Source organism: Crocodylus porosus, unplaced genomic scaffold (assembly GCF_001723895.1).
Source record: "Crocodylus porosus isolate Cpor-Errol unplaced genomic scaffold, CroPor_comp1, whole genome shotgun sequence".
Classification (NCBI taxonomy): domain Eukaryota; kingdom Metazoa; phylum Chordata; order Crocodylia; family Crocodylidae; genus Crocodylus; species Crocodylus porosus.
The window spans coordinates 18,971,973-18,989,148 of NW_017728923.1; the positions used below are offsets into that span (position 1 = coordinate 18,971,973).

The window sequence follows — 17,176 nt, forward strand, 5'->3', positions numbered from 1 at the left end:
GTGCCAGGGGTCCTGCAATGACCTCAGCTAATTCCCTCAGCACTCTGGGGTGGAGATCATCCGGACCGGCTGACTTGAATACATCCAGTCCCTCCAGAAGCTCCCTAACTAGTTCCTCACTAACCCTTGGCCTAGGTGGCCTCCCCTGGGGCCTGAGGGGGGCCCAGTGGGGGTGGGGGGTAGCTGTTCTGGTCCCTGCCTAGGAAGATGGAGGCAAAGAAATCGTTAAATATATGTTGGCTTTGTCGTCTGGTGTGACGACCAAATTTCCTAACATGTCCTGCAGGGGCCCCACATTACCCAGGACCTTCTTTTTACCCCCTATGTATTTAAAGAAGGACTTCTTATTGTCCTTGATCCAGGAAGCTAGTCCCAGTTCCATCTCTGCCTTGGCCTTCCTGACTGCCCCTCTACATCCCCAAGCAACTGCAGTATAGTCATCCCTGGTGATGTACCCTCCTTTCCATTGGGTGCACGCCTCCCTTTTATCTAGGAGACATTCCCAGATGCTTTTGGTGAGCTATGGGGGCTTGTGCGCCCTCCTGCTCCCTTTGATCCTCGTTGGGATTACCTCTCTTTGGGCCTGGAGGATCGTCTCCTTGAGGAGCGACCACTCTCCTTGGACACCTGGCTCCCCTCCCCTCTGGGACCTCAGTGCTTCCTTGACTATTCTCCTTACCTTGTTGAAGTCCACCCTTCTGAAGTCCAGAGCTGCTGCCTTGCTGCAGGCCTTTGCCACCTTGTGCTGGATAGTGAATTCCAGCAGGTGATGATCACTGTCGCCCAGGTGGTTGAGCACCTGCAGCCCCCTCACCAGGTCATCTCCTGTGGCCAGCACCAGGTCCAACAAGGCGTCTCGCCTGGTGGGGCTGTGCACCTCCTGGGTTAGATGGAGGTCCTGCATTCTGGCTAAAAACCTACGTGAGGGGTCAGATCTGGCTGACTGCTCTTCCCAGCAGATGTCCGGGAAGTTCAGGTCCCCCATGACTACCACATCCTTACACTTCACTACCTCCGTGAGCTGACCTAAGAATTCTTGGTCAATGCACAGTAACTTGTGCTACTGAGTAATAGCACTAGCATATGGGTTTCTTCAGATGCTAACTGTACAGTAGCCTAATACTACTGCACAGTAGCATACTAGCATGGGTTTTGCTCAACACATTACTGCGCAGTGTTATTAGGATACTGCGCAGTTAGTGTCTTGTGTAGACACACGCAGTATAATTCAGTTCTAGCCTGTCCTTCCCTAACAGATTTACACTCACTGTACAGAGTGATGAATGCCAAGGGGCATTTGAAATAGAAATCACACAGAAAAGAAAGTATTCTTTCCTCACAGTTTAACATCGGGAAAAATGCCCTTTAGGTCTCCTTGTCTTGGATACGAATATGGTGGTGGGGTGGCAGCACTGCCTGCCCCACCTCTGCATCCCTGAACCCTCAGCCCCTGCTATGCTTGTCCCCTTTCTCTCCACCACTTACCCTTCTGCTCTGACCCACTCTTCAGCCTGGAAAGCAGGGTCAGAGCTGCCACACCACTATCACTGCTACCAGGCTGGGCTGGGGCACTATTTCATGCCTCAGGCTGGAGTGGGGCTGGAGCCTTCCAGAGTGGAGTAGGGTAAGCAGCTGGCGTGTGAAAGTGGGGGGCAAACAGGAAAGCGGAGGCTGTGCAAGGGGAGAGAGGGGAAATGGAGGGCCCTGAGGCTATGGCGGATGGGAGGAGGTGCTGGCAGGATGTAACAAGGCCTGGCCCTGTTACTATGGGTGTGGAAGAGCCCAAACAGCCCCATACTCACCCTAGAGCTGGAAGGACTCACCAGAGGCTGAGGACCCAGGTCTGGGAACACAGTGATCCCCCCAGCAAGGGAGCTAACCTAGGGGGGAGCCCTCTAGGAGCTGATCCTCTGGCAGAGAGCAAAGCTGCTTGGAGCCTGGGGCTAGCAGAGGTCAAGCAGCCTGCAGGGAGGGGCCCTGAGCAAGCATTTGTTTGCACAAGTCCTTCAGCCCCCAAAGCCTCTGAAAAGTAAGAGGCTACTAGCAAATAAAGCCTGGGAAAAGCCTAGCAAGCCAGAGGCATGAAACCAGGGAAATGCTAAGTGGCTATTTATCTGTTTAACTCTTTGTTTCTTTTGCATTTCTTGCAAGCCCAGGGTGGTGATGCTATGGACTTAACTCAGCTGCAGCAGAGGTGAGGATCCTGAACAGTGCGCCCTTAGCTAAGGCCAACAGCAAAAATAAAAATGGTCAGCTTGGGGTGCCTGACCGAACATACCTAGCTCTGCTCTGCACAAAAGTTATCCACAACAATGTACACAGGGAAAGCATGGTGGGGAAGCAAAGGTCAAGTTGCTTGACCCCCACTGTCCCCATACTGCCTCCTCTCACAATCTGTACCCCACTGCTTCCCACCACCACTTGCCCCCCTGCCACAGATCTGGGTGGGGGGATGAATTTAAGATAGATTCCCCAATAATTAGGTTCTATACATGCAAAATTTATAAATGTGTTATGTATAGAATCTAATTATTGGGGGACCCATCTTAAATTCAGGGTCATCTTGGACTTGGGTAAATACACATTCTGGTGGCCTCAGCTGAAACATACACTACACAGCTCTAAGATGATTCTCAAGACTCTTAAGATCTCCCCATCCGCTGGTATATGCATTATAAGCATAAGACAAAACCCAGTTTTACAGCTCGTATGTCTGGAATTTATGGAGATGACATAATGAGCCCTTTTTTGTTATAAAACACAGGAAGACAACCAAATCCAGCAAGTTTCTCTAGTTTGATATGAGAGTTTTAGGTATGGAGAACTGACAGTGAGCAGGACAGGGAACAGTGCAAATTCTTTTTATTTAGTGCCAAAGGAAGTGTTGTGAAAGGTGTCTGTCTATTAGTATCTAAAGAGTGCATTTTTAATCATGCAATTCAGATATTTTAAAATCAGTTAATAAGTAGAACCCTGTAGCATTTTACGGGTTTCCACTTCCACAGCTATCACTAACGTCATACTACTGTAAATGTATTACTCTTACCTGCCGTTAAGTTAAATGTTCTTCCCTTTGGTGAAGCTTGAAATGGAGAAAACCAATTTAGCACAGAACCAACAACAGGAATCTGGCGCAGCAGCCCCTGCAGAACACGCAATGGAAAGATCATTCTGGTGACTGAGCCACCCACCAGCTTGCAAAGTAGTTCACGCACTTACTTGGACAGTCTTACCTCTTCAAGAAGTCTTTCTTCATTTGCCTTCTGCAGCTGAATTTGTGCTTCTTGTATCCCTTTTCTAACAACCTCAGTCATGTTCTCCAACAGCTAATTAAAAAAACGAAAAAGTACTGCATCACTTACACTTGAACTGGCTTCTTAGTCCTAGTCTTGACGATTACATTAAATGGAACTTCTGGACATTTTTCCAAGTTAGGCCAGCACCTGGCAAATGACACTAAAGCAAACACTCAGCATAAAATTGAATGCAGATGTCTTATCTATTAAATAGTTCTTAAGGCAGAAAACCATTCTTAAAGTGAACTGCTGTCTATTCCTGTTACTTGAATGTTGTTCACCTGCATCTGGCTGTCCTCTGCATTTTCACACTACAGGGTGCATAAATGGTGCATTTCTGGTGAGGAAAACTGATAGCAGTGTGCTGTCCCTGACCATTCCCCACAGTTCAGAGGCCAAGAGGCCCTGTCTGCTTTACTACGTCCCAGAAGTCTGAGATTGTGATTACGTGCAGAAGAAGGGAAGGTGGACAGGAAGTGTGACTACAGAGTGTGCCTGGAAAAACTTTAGTTACAGATACAATACAGATCATCTCATGTGTCCTGCATATTCTCACTGACAGGATAGCTCTGATAAGCAGCACTCTTCTCCCCCTTCAAGGAAGGCAGGAGACAATCCTAAGAAAGGATGGAAATGCTACTCTGAAAATGGGAAGATTTTCCTTTTTCTCTGGAAGAATGGCAACAGCAGCATAGGGGTGCAGAGGTTAAGAACATCTCCTCTCTGCAGGTCTTAGGGCTCTCTCAGACATAAACTGAAAGAGTTCCCTAGTGGATCCAAAATGCTACAGATGTGGCTGGTTTTGCAGGAAGGGTAAGAATGGAGAATTGGATTCCGAGCCTCTGGTCCTATAGTCTTTGTTTAGAATCTGACTGGCTAGGATACATATAGGCTGGATCAGGAATATCCTGCAAGTACGCCTTGGCTCTGCTGACACTTCTTTCTTTGAGTCCTTTCTGAATACTCAACTACTTTCCTGCACAGACCCAACGGGGGTGCAAATCAGTTGTACCTGTGGACTAGTTCTGTGCAGAGGCCATTGATGAGGCATAGCTGCCTTTCAGTTGTGGATCTGATGGTTTAAAATATATTAATTGCTGCAGGTCTCTTGGAGCCTCAAAAAAGGTTTCTGTTGCCTTTTCCCCCTAGAGGGATCAGGAGCAAAAGTTGGTGTATGCTCATTCATGAATCTAATCACCATCTCCTACAGAAGTAGCACTACCAGTCTGTTCATCCAGACTTCTCTGTGCCCCTGTGATGCGAACACTGATGACTGCACACCTGAAGGAGAAACAGCCCTTCCTGAGACAAGTCAGGCATTCTGTATGAGCTGGAAAGACAACAGGGCAACTGGCACACCTCTTCAAACCTAGTCTTTATTTTCAGACCAACCATCAGATCCTAATTGTGAGCATCATTAACAACCTAGAATAACCTTTTTCTGTTCTTAAGAACTGGTAACGTGCTAAAAGCAAACTGTCCATGCTAGAATTCTACATAAAAATCATGCTGGAATTATAATGCAAACTCTCCAAGGAGAGGATCCAGGCTGAGGGCCCAGATGGGAAGAAGTAAGATGCTTGTAGTGCCACATCCCTTGAACAGAAACAGTGAGAAGAGTGGCAGGAACAGACATGATAGCACTACAACAGCCATGACTAAAAGCTTCTACTGCAGAGCTGCACCCTGGTGACCCCATGAGTGGAAAGATGCAGAGGACACCTGACAGAGAATTTATTTTGTGGGTGAGGAAATAAGATCCGCAAGATTAATTAGCTGAAGTGGTAATCAATTATTCCATAATAGCAGGAATTTTTCAATACCAGGAACATTTTATCTTTACTCCCATGGCAACCACCTTCCTTAATGCAGATTTTAATCCAAGAACTCCATTAGATTAGACATTAAGGGTAGCACCCAAAGCTTCTCAGGTAATCTTGTACAAGCATCAAGGAAGTGTCCTTGAAATTAACATACTGTAATGCCCATTTCCAAGCTGATGTTTTAACAGATAACTAGTGGAAACCTTCACAGCTGCACTAATGTCAGTGAAGTTGCAAGAATTTATGCTAAAAGGTGGTCTCAACTCCCTAGATGTAGGAAAAAAAAAAAGTTTCCTTGGATGGTTTAAACTCTTTGGCTCACTGTATGATTGAATGAGTCCAGAGATTTTACAAGAATCAGACCACCGGGAATAATTCTCACAAACTTGATGTAAATCGCTCTAAGTTAAGCATATTGCTTAAGTGTCATTTTTTTTTCAAAAAATGCTCTGAAACCAATATATAAAGAAAACCAAGATAAAAGTCTCAATTTCAATACATACTCTAGAATTTTCTTCAATTTCTCTGCCTGTTGCTGCAATAGTTTCTACCAGCTCAGACACATCCAGATCCTCAGTTACCATGCCAATATACACACAGTTTTTCTCCCCTCCAAATTCTGGGCCTGGAAGAAGAAGGAACAATTTCTTTATTTTTGCTGACAATGTAAAAATCTTTCACGAGAGGGACCACACTCACAATAATGTGTCTGGGAATCCCAACACTTAAGCTTTTAACTTTGCATATACCTCATTAATAAAAGCAAAAATTTAGTGCTTGGCATTATATTTTCCTTACTGAAAAACCACATCTAAGATTTAATGAGAAGAAACAATAGATATTATATACAACTGTATACCTATAAAATAAAAGGATATATTAAAAGGGTCACAACACCACCTAACATGAAAAATAAGAGCTGAAATGTAGTGTATTATCTGCTATTGGCTTGTCATCTTACAGCAATAATGGTATGGAGATAATCAGCCAAGGTCTACCTGGAAATTCCTGGATTGCACCCAAGAGCCTACCATATCAACCTACAAGGAATCTGAGGATTTCACTGGGATTTTGTATCACTAGTGTAGTGTTCTAAGAAATTGCTTCTTTACTGTATTCATACATGGCATCACCTAAGTGATTTTCCCTTTAAGGATTAAAAATATTAGCCTGGCTTTAAAAAGAATGAGACTAGAAACCACTAATGCACCAAAAGTGCATCTCACCAGCATTCTTACCAAGCATTCAAATGACACCGTGGCTGTAGTGCAACTGAGATTATTTTATGTTATGGCAAAAGGCACCTAAACTATCTAACCAAGCTGTGGAATGCAGTAAACAGCCAACAGTGGGATCAGTTTGAGTCTAAGAGAAGATCAATCAGAACTTCATCAACTTAAATATCACAGCATTTAGGCTTTCTGGGAAGGAAACACTGCTCAGGTTAATACAATCCTGTTTGTCTAGTGCATCTAGTTCACAGAAGTAGTTCAGCCACCCACACCTGTTGTTGACAAATGGAACTAGTTTTTCATTGACTTCTTAGTCCAAGCAAGGTCTTAGTCTATGGAACCAAGGCTATGGAACCAAGAAAAGAAGTTCTAGAAACTTGTCTATGTTTAGAAGTTTAGGACTTGTAGTAACACTCATAACAAGGAAAACAGAAGAAGTCAAGAGAGCAATTAACTTGACTGGAAGTTTTTTAAACAGTATATTTACCTAAAGAAAAGGAAAGATCTGATTCCAGCTCACTTAATTTTTTCAGAAGTTCAGTGTTAATTTTCTCCAATTCTTTCTCCTGCTTGTCATCATTCTTCCCATCACCTCTGTAGTCATATCTTTAACATCAAGACAGAGGACAGCACAGTTTTAGTTTACATTACAAACAAAACATGAGCAATCTATACTTTTAGCATGTTTCTACAAACTAATGTGCTACCTGAAGTCAAAATACTCAAAGTAACCAAATAAAGGAAGTACAGTAACTGAGCTTTTGCAGCTGAAGGAAAACACGTGGATACAGAAGTTTGTTGCAGTATCTTTTGGAGAGTTCAGCATTAAATACAGCTCAGTTTTTTGAACAAATGGAAAACTTTACAATACGTGCCAAGAAATGATCAACACTTGTATTTGCCAAAGACAAATGAATTCCATTATTTTTTTAAAATGCGCTGTAATATTAAGCCAAATACAGTGGGATGCATAAAAGGACTTGAATACAACTGATTTACAACAACGCTTAAATGTTAGGGTTGTCAACCCAGTTATTTTGCAAAGCAAATCTTTAGCCAAGTTCCAAACGTGTTGAATACCTAATAAAAAAAAAGAGTCACAAAACACAGATGATATCTTCAAGAAAATATAGTTCAGTCACAAATCAGTATAAGAAAATTTGAGCTGTGCCATAAGCCAAATTCTACAGGCCCAAAGGATGCATTAAAATGAGCAAGGTTTTAGAAGACTAGAACTAGTGAGCAGGGTTTTAGTCTTCTTTACCAAATGCATTTTTTAGTCAAATCTCATGAGGAAAACATCAAACAATATCATGTCTGGGGCTGCCCAAAACTTACCTTATAACACCCAGTCCTGGCCAGCTGAGATCTTCAATATATGACAGACCTACTGTTCTTTTCACTTCTTGCTCAAATTCATCTCTTAGTTGTAGTGTGCTCATCAGTACTGGTATCTTCATTTTTAAGCAGTCCACCAACTGATCAATATCTTGTACCTCTGTTCCTAACACTAAAGAGCCGATCTATTAGTATGTGAAGTAGTGGACTCAGAGACAGATTATTCACATTTTGATTCAGCTCAGCCAGCCAAATACCTGGCTCTGCACATTATATTTAAATGGTCTCTGCATAGATTATCTTAATATTACTGCATTATCTTCACTTTGGTGCTGAAATCTGTCTTCAGATCTACCGTCCATTGACAAAGCAGAGACATGAAAAAAGCTGTGGCCAAGCATTCAGGAAAAAATAAGCTATACCATGGTGAGACTTTTTTGGTATTATAAACTATTACTATCAATTCCTTTATTGTTACAGCAATAACTTAAAAAATAACTTTGTCCATATAGCCAAACTATACCAGAATGATTCTGCGCTACTGTTGTCTAAAAAGTGACAGTATAACCACATTAAAAAAAATTCTTCGCACTTCTCTGCACTGTTGGTTCTCTAATCTGATACTATACCCTGCTCTGAGGAGAAAAAAATTAAAAAAAAGGAATTTCTTTTCTGTATCAGTACTAAGAAAAAGGGTGCGGGGGAAGAAGGGACAGACAGACACACTCATGTTTTAATGGATCTTTTGTCTCTTTCAAAATAATCTATTTTATTCTATTCAAGGGGTCAGTTCCTATATCTAACCATCTGAATAACTAAGAGCATATCCTTTATCCACAGGAATGAGAGAAAGAAGGACTATGACGACTCCCCTCTAATGCTTGAGAGTTTAAAAAGGAACCTTCCTAAATTTCTCGCCGCAATCTTTCTAGTGAATACTGACAAAATAGAAGGCTTTACAGAGGTGGAGGAGCATGATGCCACACACAAAGAGTAATGTTTTTCTAACGTACCAGTTGCTAAGCTATGAGACAATCCTGAACCTCTTTTAGATGCCACTGCCTCATTTAAGTAGCCAAAAGGGAAAAAAAAAAAAAATCTTGGGAGAATATACTGAAAGTCAGTCAGAGAAGAACAGATTCAGTTTACACAAACATGATATTTATCATTTTACTGGCAAATTCCAATTTTTCCCCTCCCTGAATGAACTATCTAGGTAAGTGGCTAAGTTAAATGACACTGTTACCTGCAGAAGTCATTAATGGGCTAAAACGCACACATGTGCCTTCATCTTCTAGTTCAACCACATCAACTCCACTGGCTGGAATCAACTGTGCCAACTGTTCTCCAAGCTGAAGAGACAAGACATAGTTAGTTAAAGGAATTTATAGAGCACAGTTTTCAAGATAGCCAACTTGGACTGGAATAGTCCCATATTGTCAATGCCCCAAATAAGGCTTCTTTTTTCTACCACTTAAAAGTTAATTAGTTTTCTTCCCTGAAGTACATAAGCATTGGCTTGCTCACCTCACCCTTAAGTGACAAAACACAAAAGCCATGTACATATTAAATTATTTCACAATTTCTAAGTAAACCCCAAGACGTGATTTATTTCATGGTTTCTGCAAGTAAATTAAAATGTATTCATGCCTCACACAGGAAGAGGTAATGACAATGTCCACAGCAATGCATCAAAAAATAAACAAAAAAGGCCACGTAATTTGTTCTTTCAGTTGGATTTCTACTAATAGCAGCTGGAGAAAACAGTGAAAGTGGATACTGGACCAATAAAGGGACAACAACCGGAAATCTAAGCAGTTAAACAAGGGAGAGTAAAGGAGTTTTATAGCTTGCAACTGAGTGCACCCACCAATTTGTGCTCTTACCACTATTCTCCGAGTAGTTAATTTCTCATGACGAAGCTGTTTAAGAGGCCCTGTTTCTCCTTTCCTCCTTCTCCCTAACCCATGAATAGCTGGATATGGCATTGTCCTAAGATTGAAGTGCTCACAATTCAGCCCATGGGTCAGATCCAGCCCACAGAAATTAACACAATTCTATTTTCTACATCTGTTTGAAGTGTGCATGTGTGTGTGGGGGATTGGCGAGTGAAAAATGCACATAATTTCTCCCCCCCTCCGCAACAAGATGGTCTTATTGCGTTACCAGTTACTACTTGCATTAACAAACCCTAAGTTATATCTTCTCCACTTCAGTCAGTAAAAGCCTCTGAAACAAGTTTTTTATTTTGGCAAACAAAAGAAAATCACCTTTCCTGGGGTACAGGGTTCCCCTCTACAGGTTGCACCTCATTGACTATAAATACTAACTTAAAATGAAGAGAGATCTAGTGAACAGCAAAAGCAACACAATGCACACATCTGCTTTTTGGAATGCATGACAAAGGAGAACATTTATTTAACCCTAGTGACCTAAAAATACAAACTTTTTGGGGTAAGACTTAAAGAAAAGGTATCAACATTTTCACCTGTGAGTTTAATATTTTGTATAATTTAAAATATAATGTATATGAAAAGCTGGTAGTTCAAACAAAATCCCTCTTATTAATTTAGAAGCACTCCTGAATTTCACATGGAAGAGCAAAGATTAAATTATGACCAAGCTAATTTTGTCGCTTCTGTAAGCAGTTCCCGAGCTATCCCGTCTTTCCCCATTTTACAAGAAAAAGGAAGGTCCAGCCTTACCCACTGATTGAAGGTATCACAAATATGTCTCTCATTGTTGGTTAGAGTGTGTTGAATTGCAGAGGTCTGTGAAGCATGCAGTGTTTGATCTGAACCCAAAAATAAGGAACAGAGATTTTTATACAAAATAATATAAGCGGTTACTCAATTTTCCAATGAGTAACATTTTCTAGAAAAATATAGACAATTTGCACATAAGTTTATACATCTTGTCTTAATTTTGTGGGTCATAATTCAAACTGATAATGGACTTGAAATGCATTTATTCTAGCCATTTATGACTCACTCTCCCATACTGCAATGAAATGGAGCTTTGCAACAAGAATGTAATACATATGTATTTATTTACATACACTTTGGTACAGGTGGGGCCAACCTATGAAACGGCTAGCTTGTCTGGCATACAGTAGACTGGGAAGGGGACGGGCAGTACCGTGTAGGGCAGGAAACAAAGGAGAACAGTAGATGGGTCAGGGAGCACAGCACAGGAGGCAGAAAGTAGAGCAACAGATCAGCCATGGTGCACAGGGCAGGGAGCAGAAAGCAGAAAAGCAGATCAGACTGGGGAAGGGGACTGAAAGTGTAGGGCTAATTTGTAGCATGCCTGCCAAAAAAGGCTGACCCCTACTGCTTTTTATTATTTATTATCCATAAATTATGTACCTATATTTGGATGGTCTTGGGAAAATCTGAATACTACAACAGGAGAACTAAGTTCATCTTCAACCTTAAAAATAAAAATAAGAAAAATCTATGTTACGAAAATGCACTTAGAAAAGACTTAATGTTGTATGTACACAATTAACTAAGGTAAGCCAACATTCTTTTGTTTTGTCAATATTCACAATGTTCAAATCTTAGTATTTTGGTTCAGTCATTAAAAACAAAGCTCTTTGTGACTATATAAACAGGCAAACTTAGCAAAGTAGATCACTGCTTCCCTTCACATAAAGCAGAATTTTTTTTTTTTTTTATTTAAAAATTTCTGTACAACTTAACTTGGAGCACTATAAAGTAAAAAAAAAAATGTTCATTGAAAGATATACAATACTTAGGATATTTTAGGGTTAAGTTAACCCCAGTATTCTAGTATTAGGAGAAAAAGATCCTGGTGGAGATCTCTCCAAATAGAATATTTGGCTGTTCAGTGACAAATACAAGTTATTCAGAATATATACAGGCAGAGGAGCCATCATGGAGTTTCATACTGCAAATGAGTTCTGAAATGAGATTACTCTACTCACAAAGCAGAATGAGATTACTCATCACAAACCATAGCATTTGCTTTCCAATTAAACTATGCTGTGTATTAGAATAAATACTATATTCAAAGGCTTACATTGCTCCGTACATTAGAGCATCTTCTCACCAAAATTACCTTAGATGCAACTAATTTAAAAAACAAAAATTCTCAATTACAAGTAATTCTAATTTTAAAAGACCCTTCTCAACTTAAACTCTTAGTAGGACAAATATTTTGTTTACATATTTGAGAACAACAATAAAATCTTCTCAACAGAAGGGGAGGGTACATCTAGTTTCATTTTCAAAATATAATTTCTGAAGTATCTTGTGAAAAATTTGTATCCTGAAAGAATACTGAGTCAATGGTTTAAGGAGTACTCTTGGAAGCAGCTTCTGGGTATTACAGCATGAGCCTGAGGCTGTACAGGGATAAAGAGTGCAATCTCTGCTATATGCAACTCAGGGTATATCTCAAAATGTCAATGAAGTTATATGTCAGGTATCCAGGTTGTAGCCATACTGGTCTAAAGGAAAAAAGCAATCAGGACTTATAGTAGAGGTGATCTTATGTGCCTGAAACCTTGCAATTAAAAGATTTTTTTTGCACAAACCTTGTTGCTCTAATAAAAGATCTCACCTCTACCATGAGCCCTGAATGAAGTTATATAAAACTTTAATAGTTAAAAATAACACCACCATCCAACTGTCATAGGGTTTGCTTCTTCTATCAAGATATTTTGGTATTTAATAACCAATGGCAAAATCAGTAGAAGTAATAAAAAGTAAACTGTACCGAAGTTTTAATAAAATCCAGGTTTTTCAAGTTTTCCAGCAACCTTTGACTCTAAAAAGATCACAGAAAAAAATGATTTTAGGAATTTAAAATTACTTTCATATGCATAACAACAACTTTATCCATTCAACATCATCCATCTGTACATATATACTACTATAAACGTAAGTGCACAGCTGCAGACTGCTTCAAAAATGGCCAATCAGGTGAAAATCTGATTCCTCACTGCATGAGGAGGTCAGATGAAGATATTTCAAAACAGAACGCCTTCTGTAACTTCTGTCTGAGTGGTTTTCAGAATGGGAGGGTGAAGGGGAACACAGGGATTTTGGTCTGTGGGGGTTTTCAGCCCCTGCTGGAGCGTGGGGCATGTGTATTGGAGCCCCGAGGTGGGCAGGGGAAGCTTCAATTCAGCTGCCCCACCATCCAGAGCCAGCTGGGGAGCCCCTAGAACAAGCTCCCTCTGCTCCATTCCCCCCCTATTCTGAAATGTTCCCATTTTGAACAGTTTGGTCCGGATTGTTGCAACTCAGAAGAACACTTCCTGCACTTCTGTCTGTGCCTTTATTGTGCATCTTAATCTGTCAACTAAACCACTGTGTTGATTGTGGTATTTATATATTAATTTTGATTTATATCCTGCCCTATCCAAAAGGCTCAGATCAGCCTTCCCTCCCACCCAACCCCGAAGTGCACCAAGCTACCATGGCAACCAGTAACAAAGGATTTTTTTAATTAAGTAATTTAGATGTTCTTTAGGCTAAAGAACCTAAACTAAAGCCATTAATACATTAGTAGGGATGTACTACTAAGGGTGGACAGTGGGGTGGGGAGGCACCTTACTGAAATAAAATGCTGGCTTCTCCAGTAGAAGCCAGCAGTTCTCACAGCTGCCAACGCACAGGCAGCCAAGGTGGCAGCCACCCCCTCCTCCCTCCACCGCTAATGTGTTAACATGCCATAAAAAGTGAGGGTGTTACCCATGCACCCAGTTTAAGGTGTTATTAAAATGACAAGTCAGCCATTAAATGTTCCACATAAAACATGGAACACTGTTATGGCACCTTAAAATTGAAAGTGTGGCATGTCTATATACCAGGGCTAATGGGGGTGGATGCTCAACAATCAGCTGGCTGTTGAAGTCAGCCTTGAACAGCTTCAGGTCTCCAACCCACAGTGCTGAAGGGCTGCCCCAGGACCAGTGCGAACAATCATCTGATTGCCAGCATCAGCCCCAGGCTGTCCTGTGGACTCCTGGCAGAGCTGAGGGGTTCTTAGGCAGAGGAGTTTCAGTTCCCAAAATGGCGAGCCCCAGTAGGGCTGGCCAGTATGGGGGGGATGAGACTCTTGACAGGGGGAGCCAAAAAGCTTCCCCCCCCAGAGACTTTAAAATGCCTGCTATTTAAAGTCCCCTGCAGGTAAAACTCTTCCGCTCTTCCCCACTGGAAGCCTCTGATCCCCTGTGGCTGGCAACCCTCCCTCTGAAGCTGCTGGATGCAGGTTTTAAAGTCCCAAGCAGAGGAAGCCCTTGTATCAGATCTGAGGCCACAGCTGGCAATCATCTACTGTTGGCAACAGCCCCAGGTCTGAAACTGGGCCTGGGGATACCCTAGTCAATCCTAAGGATCAGGCTGGGGTCAGCCCCAGGTATGGGACAGAGTCACCCTGTTGCCAGCCATGGCCATTGTCAAGGGGCCTAGGTCAAGTTGTGTAAGTGTAGCCACGCAGAAGGCCCCAAAACCTGTTTCTGAATGACTGAAGCATGAACCTTTGCAGATGTGGCAACCAGCTTGGTCAGTGAAGTAAAGGAAACAATCAACATATCTAAGAAAAGCAGTAATGAAATGCAAGTAAACAAAGTACCAGGCCTGAAAGGAGCTATTATAAAAGGAAGACCAGGCATTAAGTAATCCAAATATATTAAATATTAGTAGTAGTGATTGATGTAACCAAATGTATTAGAGGCTATTTTGTTATAATAAAGTTATTTTTTGTTAAGGTATTTAATTTATAAAACCAAAACAGCCTTGTCAGAGAAGACCATAAACTAAGGCGAAGAAACAGGACAATGGTGAACAGCACTCCACAATGGGGAAGAAAAGCAGATAAAAAATCCTCCCCTTTACTTTCCTAAGGATGTAAATCCCAACTAACTCACACCTTCCAAATCCACAAGTTATCTGGTTCAGTCCAGCTCCAGAAGTTTCAGTGCAACAAAGAAATGTAAATAAAACCAAATCAGAGGCCAAATATTAGAATCTGCCATCTATAAATATGGGGTATAGGCTGGAGGGAAATTGGAGAACTCTGAGCAGCTCTGCCACTGGCTCTCCTGCCATCTCCCACTGCCGGGATGAGCTCCGTGGAGCTGGCAGAGCTGCTCAGAGTGCAGCCCAGCAGTGGGAGAGCCAGGGCTGCACCCCAAATGGCTCCGCGAGCCCCATGGAGCTCAACCTGCCCTCCCAGTGCTGCCAGACTCCTCCCACGGGTGCGGCCCCGCAGATCTGTTTGCAGGATGACAAGAGGCAGCTGCTGCTGCCTGGGGCCAGCGGCAGCAGCAATCTTCCCGGTGCTGTGCACAGGCTGTGCTATTCCCAGGCACCAGCAGCAGCCTCCTGTCATCCTGGGCGCATCCTTGGGAGGAGTCTGGCACAGCCCCATAGCCCTCCCAGGGGCACCGGCTCCCAGATCTGCACATGGGACGACAGGAGGCTCCTGTTGCCAGCAAGTGACATGAGTTTTGCTCTCAGCACCTTGAGGTGCAGTTTCCCAGAAACCCCCACACCTATCTCCTTGAAATGTGGCAGGCTCCATGCCCTCAGAAGGGGCTACCACCACTTCAATTTTCAGCTGAATCAGGCAAGAAATGACAAAGTTATAGGCATTTCCATGATTCACCATTATAACTGGTGGCCAAAAAGTGTTGAAATAGCTTCAATGAAATGGAACAGGACAGTGCTTCAAAACCGAACAAAACGATGAAATGAAACACTATCCCTTCAAAGCGGTGAAATGGAAGTTGAAACGAAACGGTGCTGTTTCGCACAGCCCTAGTAAGCACGTATAAACAGCTTGACTCCAGGGCCAGAGACCCACTCTTAGCCCTGAGTGTGGTGAGAAGAACCCTGGAGAGCCGAATCAGCTACAGATCTACAGAAGGATAAGGAAGCCCAGGGAGCTGGTGGGAGCTAGCTAGTAGGTACAGAGGAGGTGAGGGTACCCAGACAGGTTAAATGTTAGTTAAGTGTTTAATGTTGACTGTATTATAATCAGTAAGCCTCTTAGGAGAGGCTGAAGAGGAGGTAGGAGGGCCACAAAGTGGTACCCAAGGGGTGCCACTGACCGTTTCAGGTTGCAGCTCTGTAAAGCTGCAATTGATGCTGGTGAAATACTGGGCATTTCAGTTAGCAGGCCTAGAGCCTAGAAGCCAGGCTACAGGATAGGGGTTGGGACTCAGCTCACTGTGGACCAGGGGAGACTGGTCATGGTGGGTGGCAGGAAAGGCATCTGACATTTTGGAGTTATAGGCATTGGGGTATGACGGCACAAGGCAGGACCACAGGGTCTGGAACGGAGAGAGAGAGACCATGTTGGCTCAGGCCAGTATGAGTGGGGCTGCAGCACCTCAGATTGTTTACTTGGGTTCTGGTTTTAAGGCAAATAACCCTGACCTCAGTCTGACCCAGCTGGCCTTGCCCTGCCCCTGGCTCAGGCCAGGTTTGCAGCTTGAGAGCGGCGGGGGGCCTGGGCCAGAACCTGTGGTGCTGGTGAGGGGAAAGAGTATCTGGGCCAGTTTCTGCTTTGCTGCATGGGACTGGAAAGGGCCCTGCCCTGCAGGTAAGCCCAGGAAAGTGGCTGCTGAAACCACTTTCTCTGCGCTATGCCATGCCGCTTGGGCTGTACGGGGTTGGGCTGCGCCGCAGCTCCAGCCCAGTCAGCACCAGGGAGGAAAGGTGGTGGCAGAGCCATGTGCCGCTCAGGATGGGACAAGCCTGGATGGAGCGGCAACAGCTCAGCTGCGCTTTCCCCCACCTGCGCTGGTCAGTCTCGACCGGCACACGGCTCTGCTGGCCAGTGCCAACCCGGCCAGGCTCACCCCCTGCCCCACACGGGAAGCTGGCTTCAGTCGCATGCTGCTCCGGATGGGACGGACCCAGCCAGGTCAGTTCTGGCCGGGAAAAGCACCATGCAGCTGAAGCCGGCTTCCCATGTGCTGCAGGGGACGGGAGGAGCCTGGTCAGGTTGGCATCAGCCAGCAGCAGCGGTGGCAGAGCCGTGTGCCGCTCGGGATGGGATGAGCCTGGCCGGAGCGGCAGGGGCTCAGCTGCACTTTCCCTCTACCTGCGGCAGTCAGTCCTGAGCGGCACACGGCTCCACTGCCACTTCTGCTGGCCGGTGCCGACCCAGACAGACTCCTCCTGTCCCCAGCAGCACGTAGGAAGCTGGCTTCAGCTGCATGTCGCTTTTCCTGGCTGGTGCTGACCCAGCTGGGCCAGTCCCCTCCGGAGCACATGAGGCTGAAGCTGGCTTCCCACGTGCTGCTGGGGATGTCCCGCTGGGTCACCACTGGCCAGCAGAAGCAGTGGTGGAGCCTCCTGCCTTTAGGGGACGGGATGGGCTGGCTGGGCCGCACCAGGGAGGGAAAGCTGTGGCCGAGCCCCCTGCGGCTCGGGACGGGAGGGGTCCCACAGCACTGGAGGGTGCTGTGCTGGTGAGGGGACCTGGGCCGGCTTCTGCTGTACCA

The 17,176-nt window shown here is 44.0% G+C and overlaps 1 protein-coding gene across 1 annotated transcript in view; it reads right to left on the reverse strand.

The window, feature by feature from the left end:
- PDXDC1 (pyridoxal dependent decarboxylase domain containing 1) overlaps nucleotides 1-12,483 on the reverse strand; it is a gene marked incomplete at its 5' end in the record, with an annotated part of 17,394 nt that extends 4,911 nt beyond the window's left edge. Inside the window, 9 exons of the mRNA XM_019540168.1 lie at nucleotides 3,047-3,143; nucleotides 3,234-3,326; nucleotides 5,623-5,744; nucleotides 6,839-6,957; nucleotides 7,690-7,861; nucleotides 8,936-9,041; nucleotides 10,395-10,483; nucleotides 11,058-11,121; nucleotides 12,433-12,483. Coding sequence (XP_019395713.1) covers nucleotides 3,047-3,143; nucleotides 3,234-3,326; nucleotides 5,623-5,744; nucleotides 6,839-6,957; nucleotides 7,690-7,861; nucleotides 8,936-9,041; nucleotides 10,395-10,483; nucleotides 11,058-11,121; nucleotides 12,433-12,483 — 913 coding nt within the window. The remainder of the gene's footprint in view (nucleotides 1-3,046; nucleotides 3,144-3,233; nucleotides 3,327-5,622; nucleotides 5,745-6,838; nucleotides 6,958-7,689; nucleotides 7,862-8,935; nucleotides 9,042-10,394; nucleotides 10,484-11,057; nucleotides 11,122-12,432) is intronic.
- Nucleotides 12,484-17,176: the final 4,693 nt, after the last annotated feature.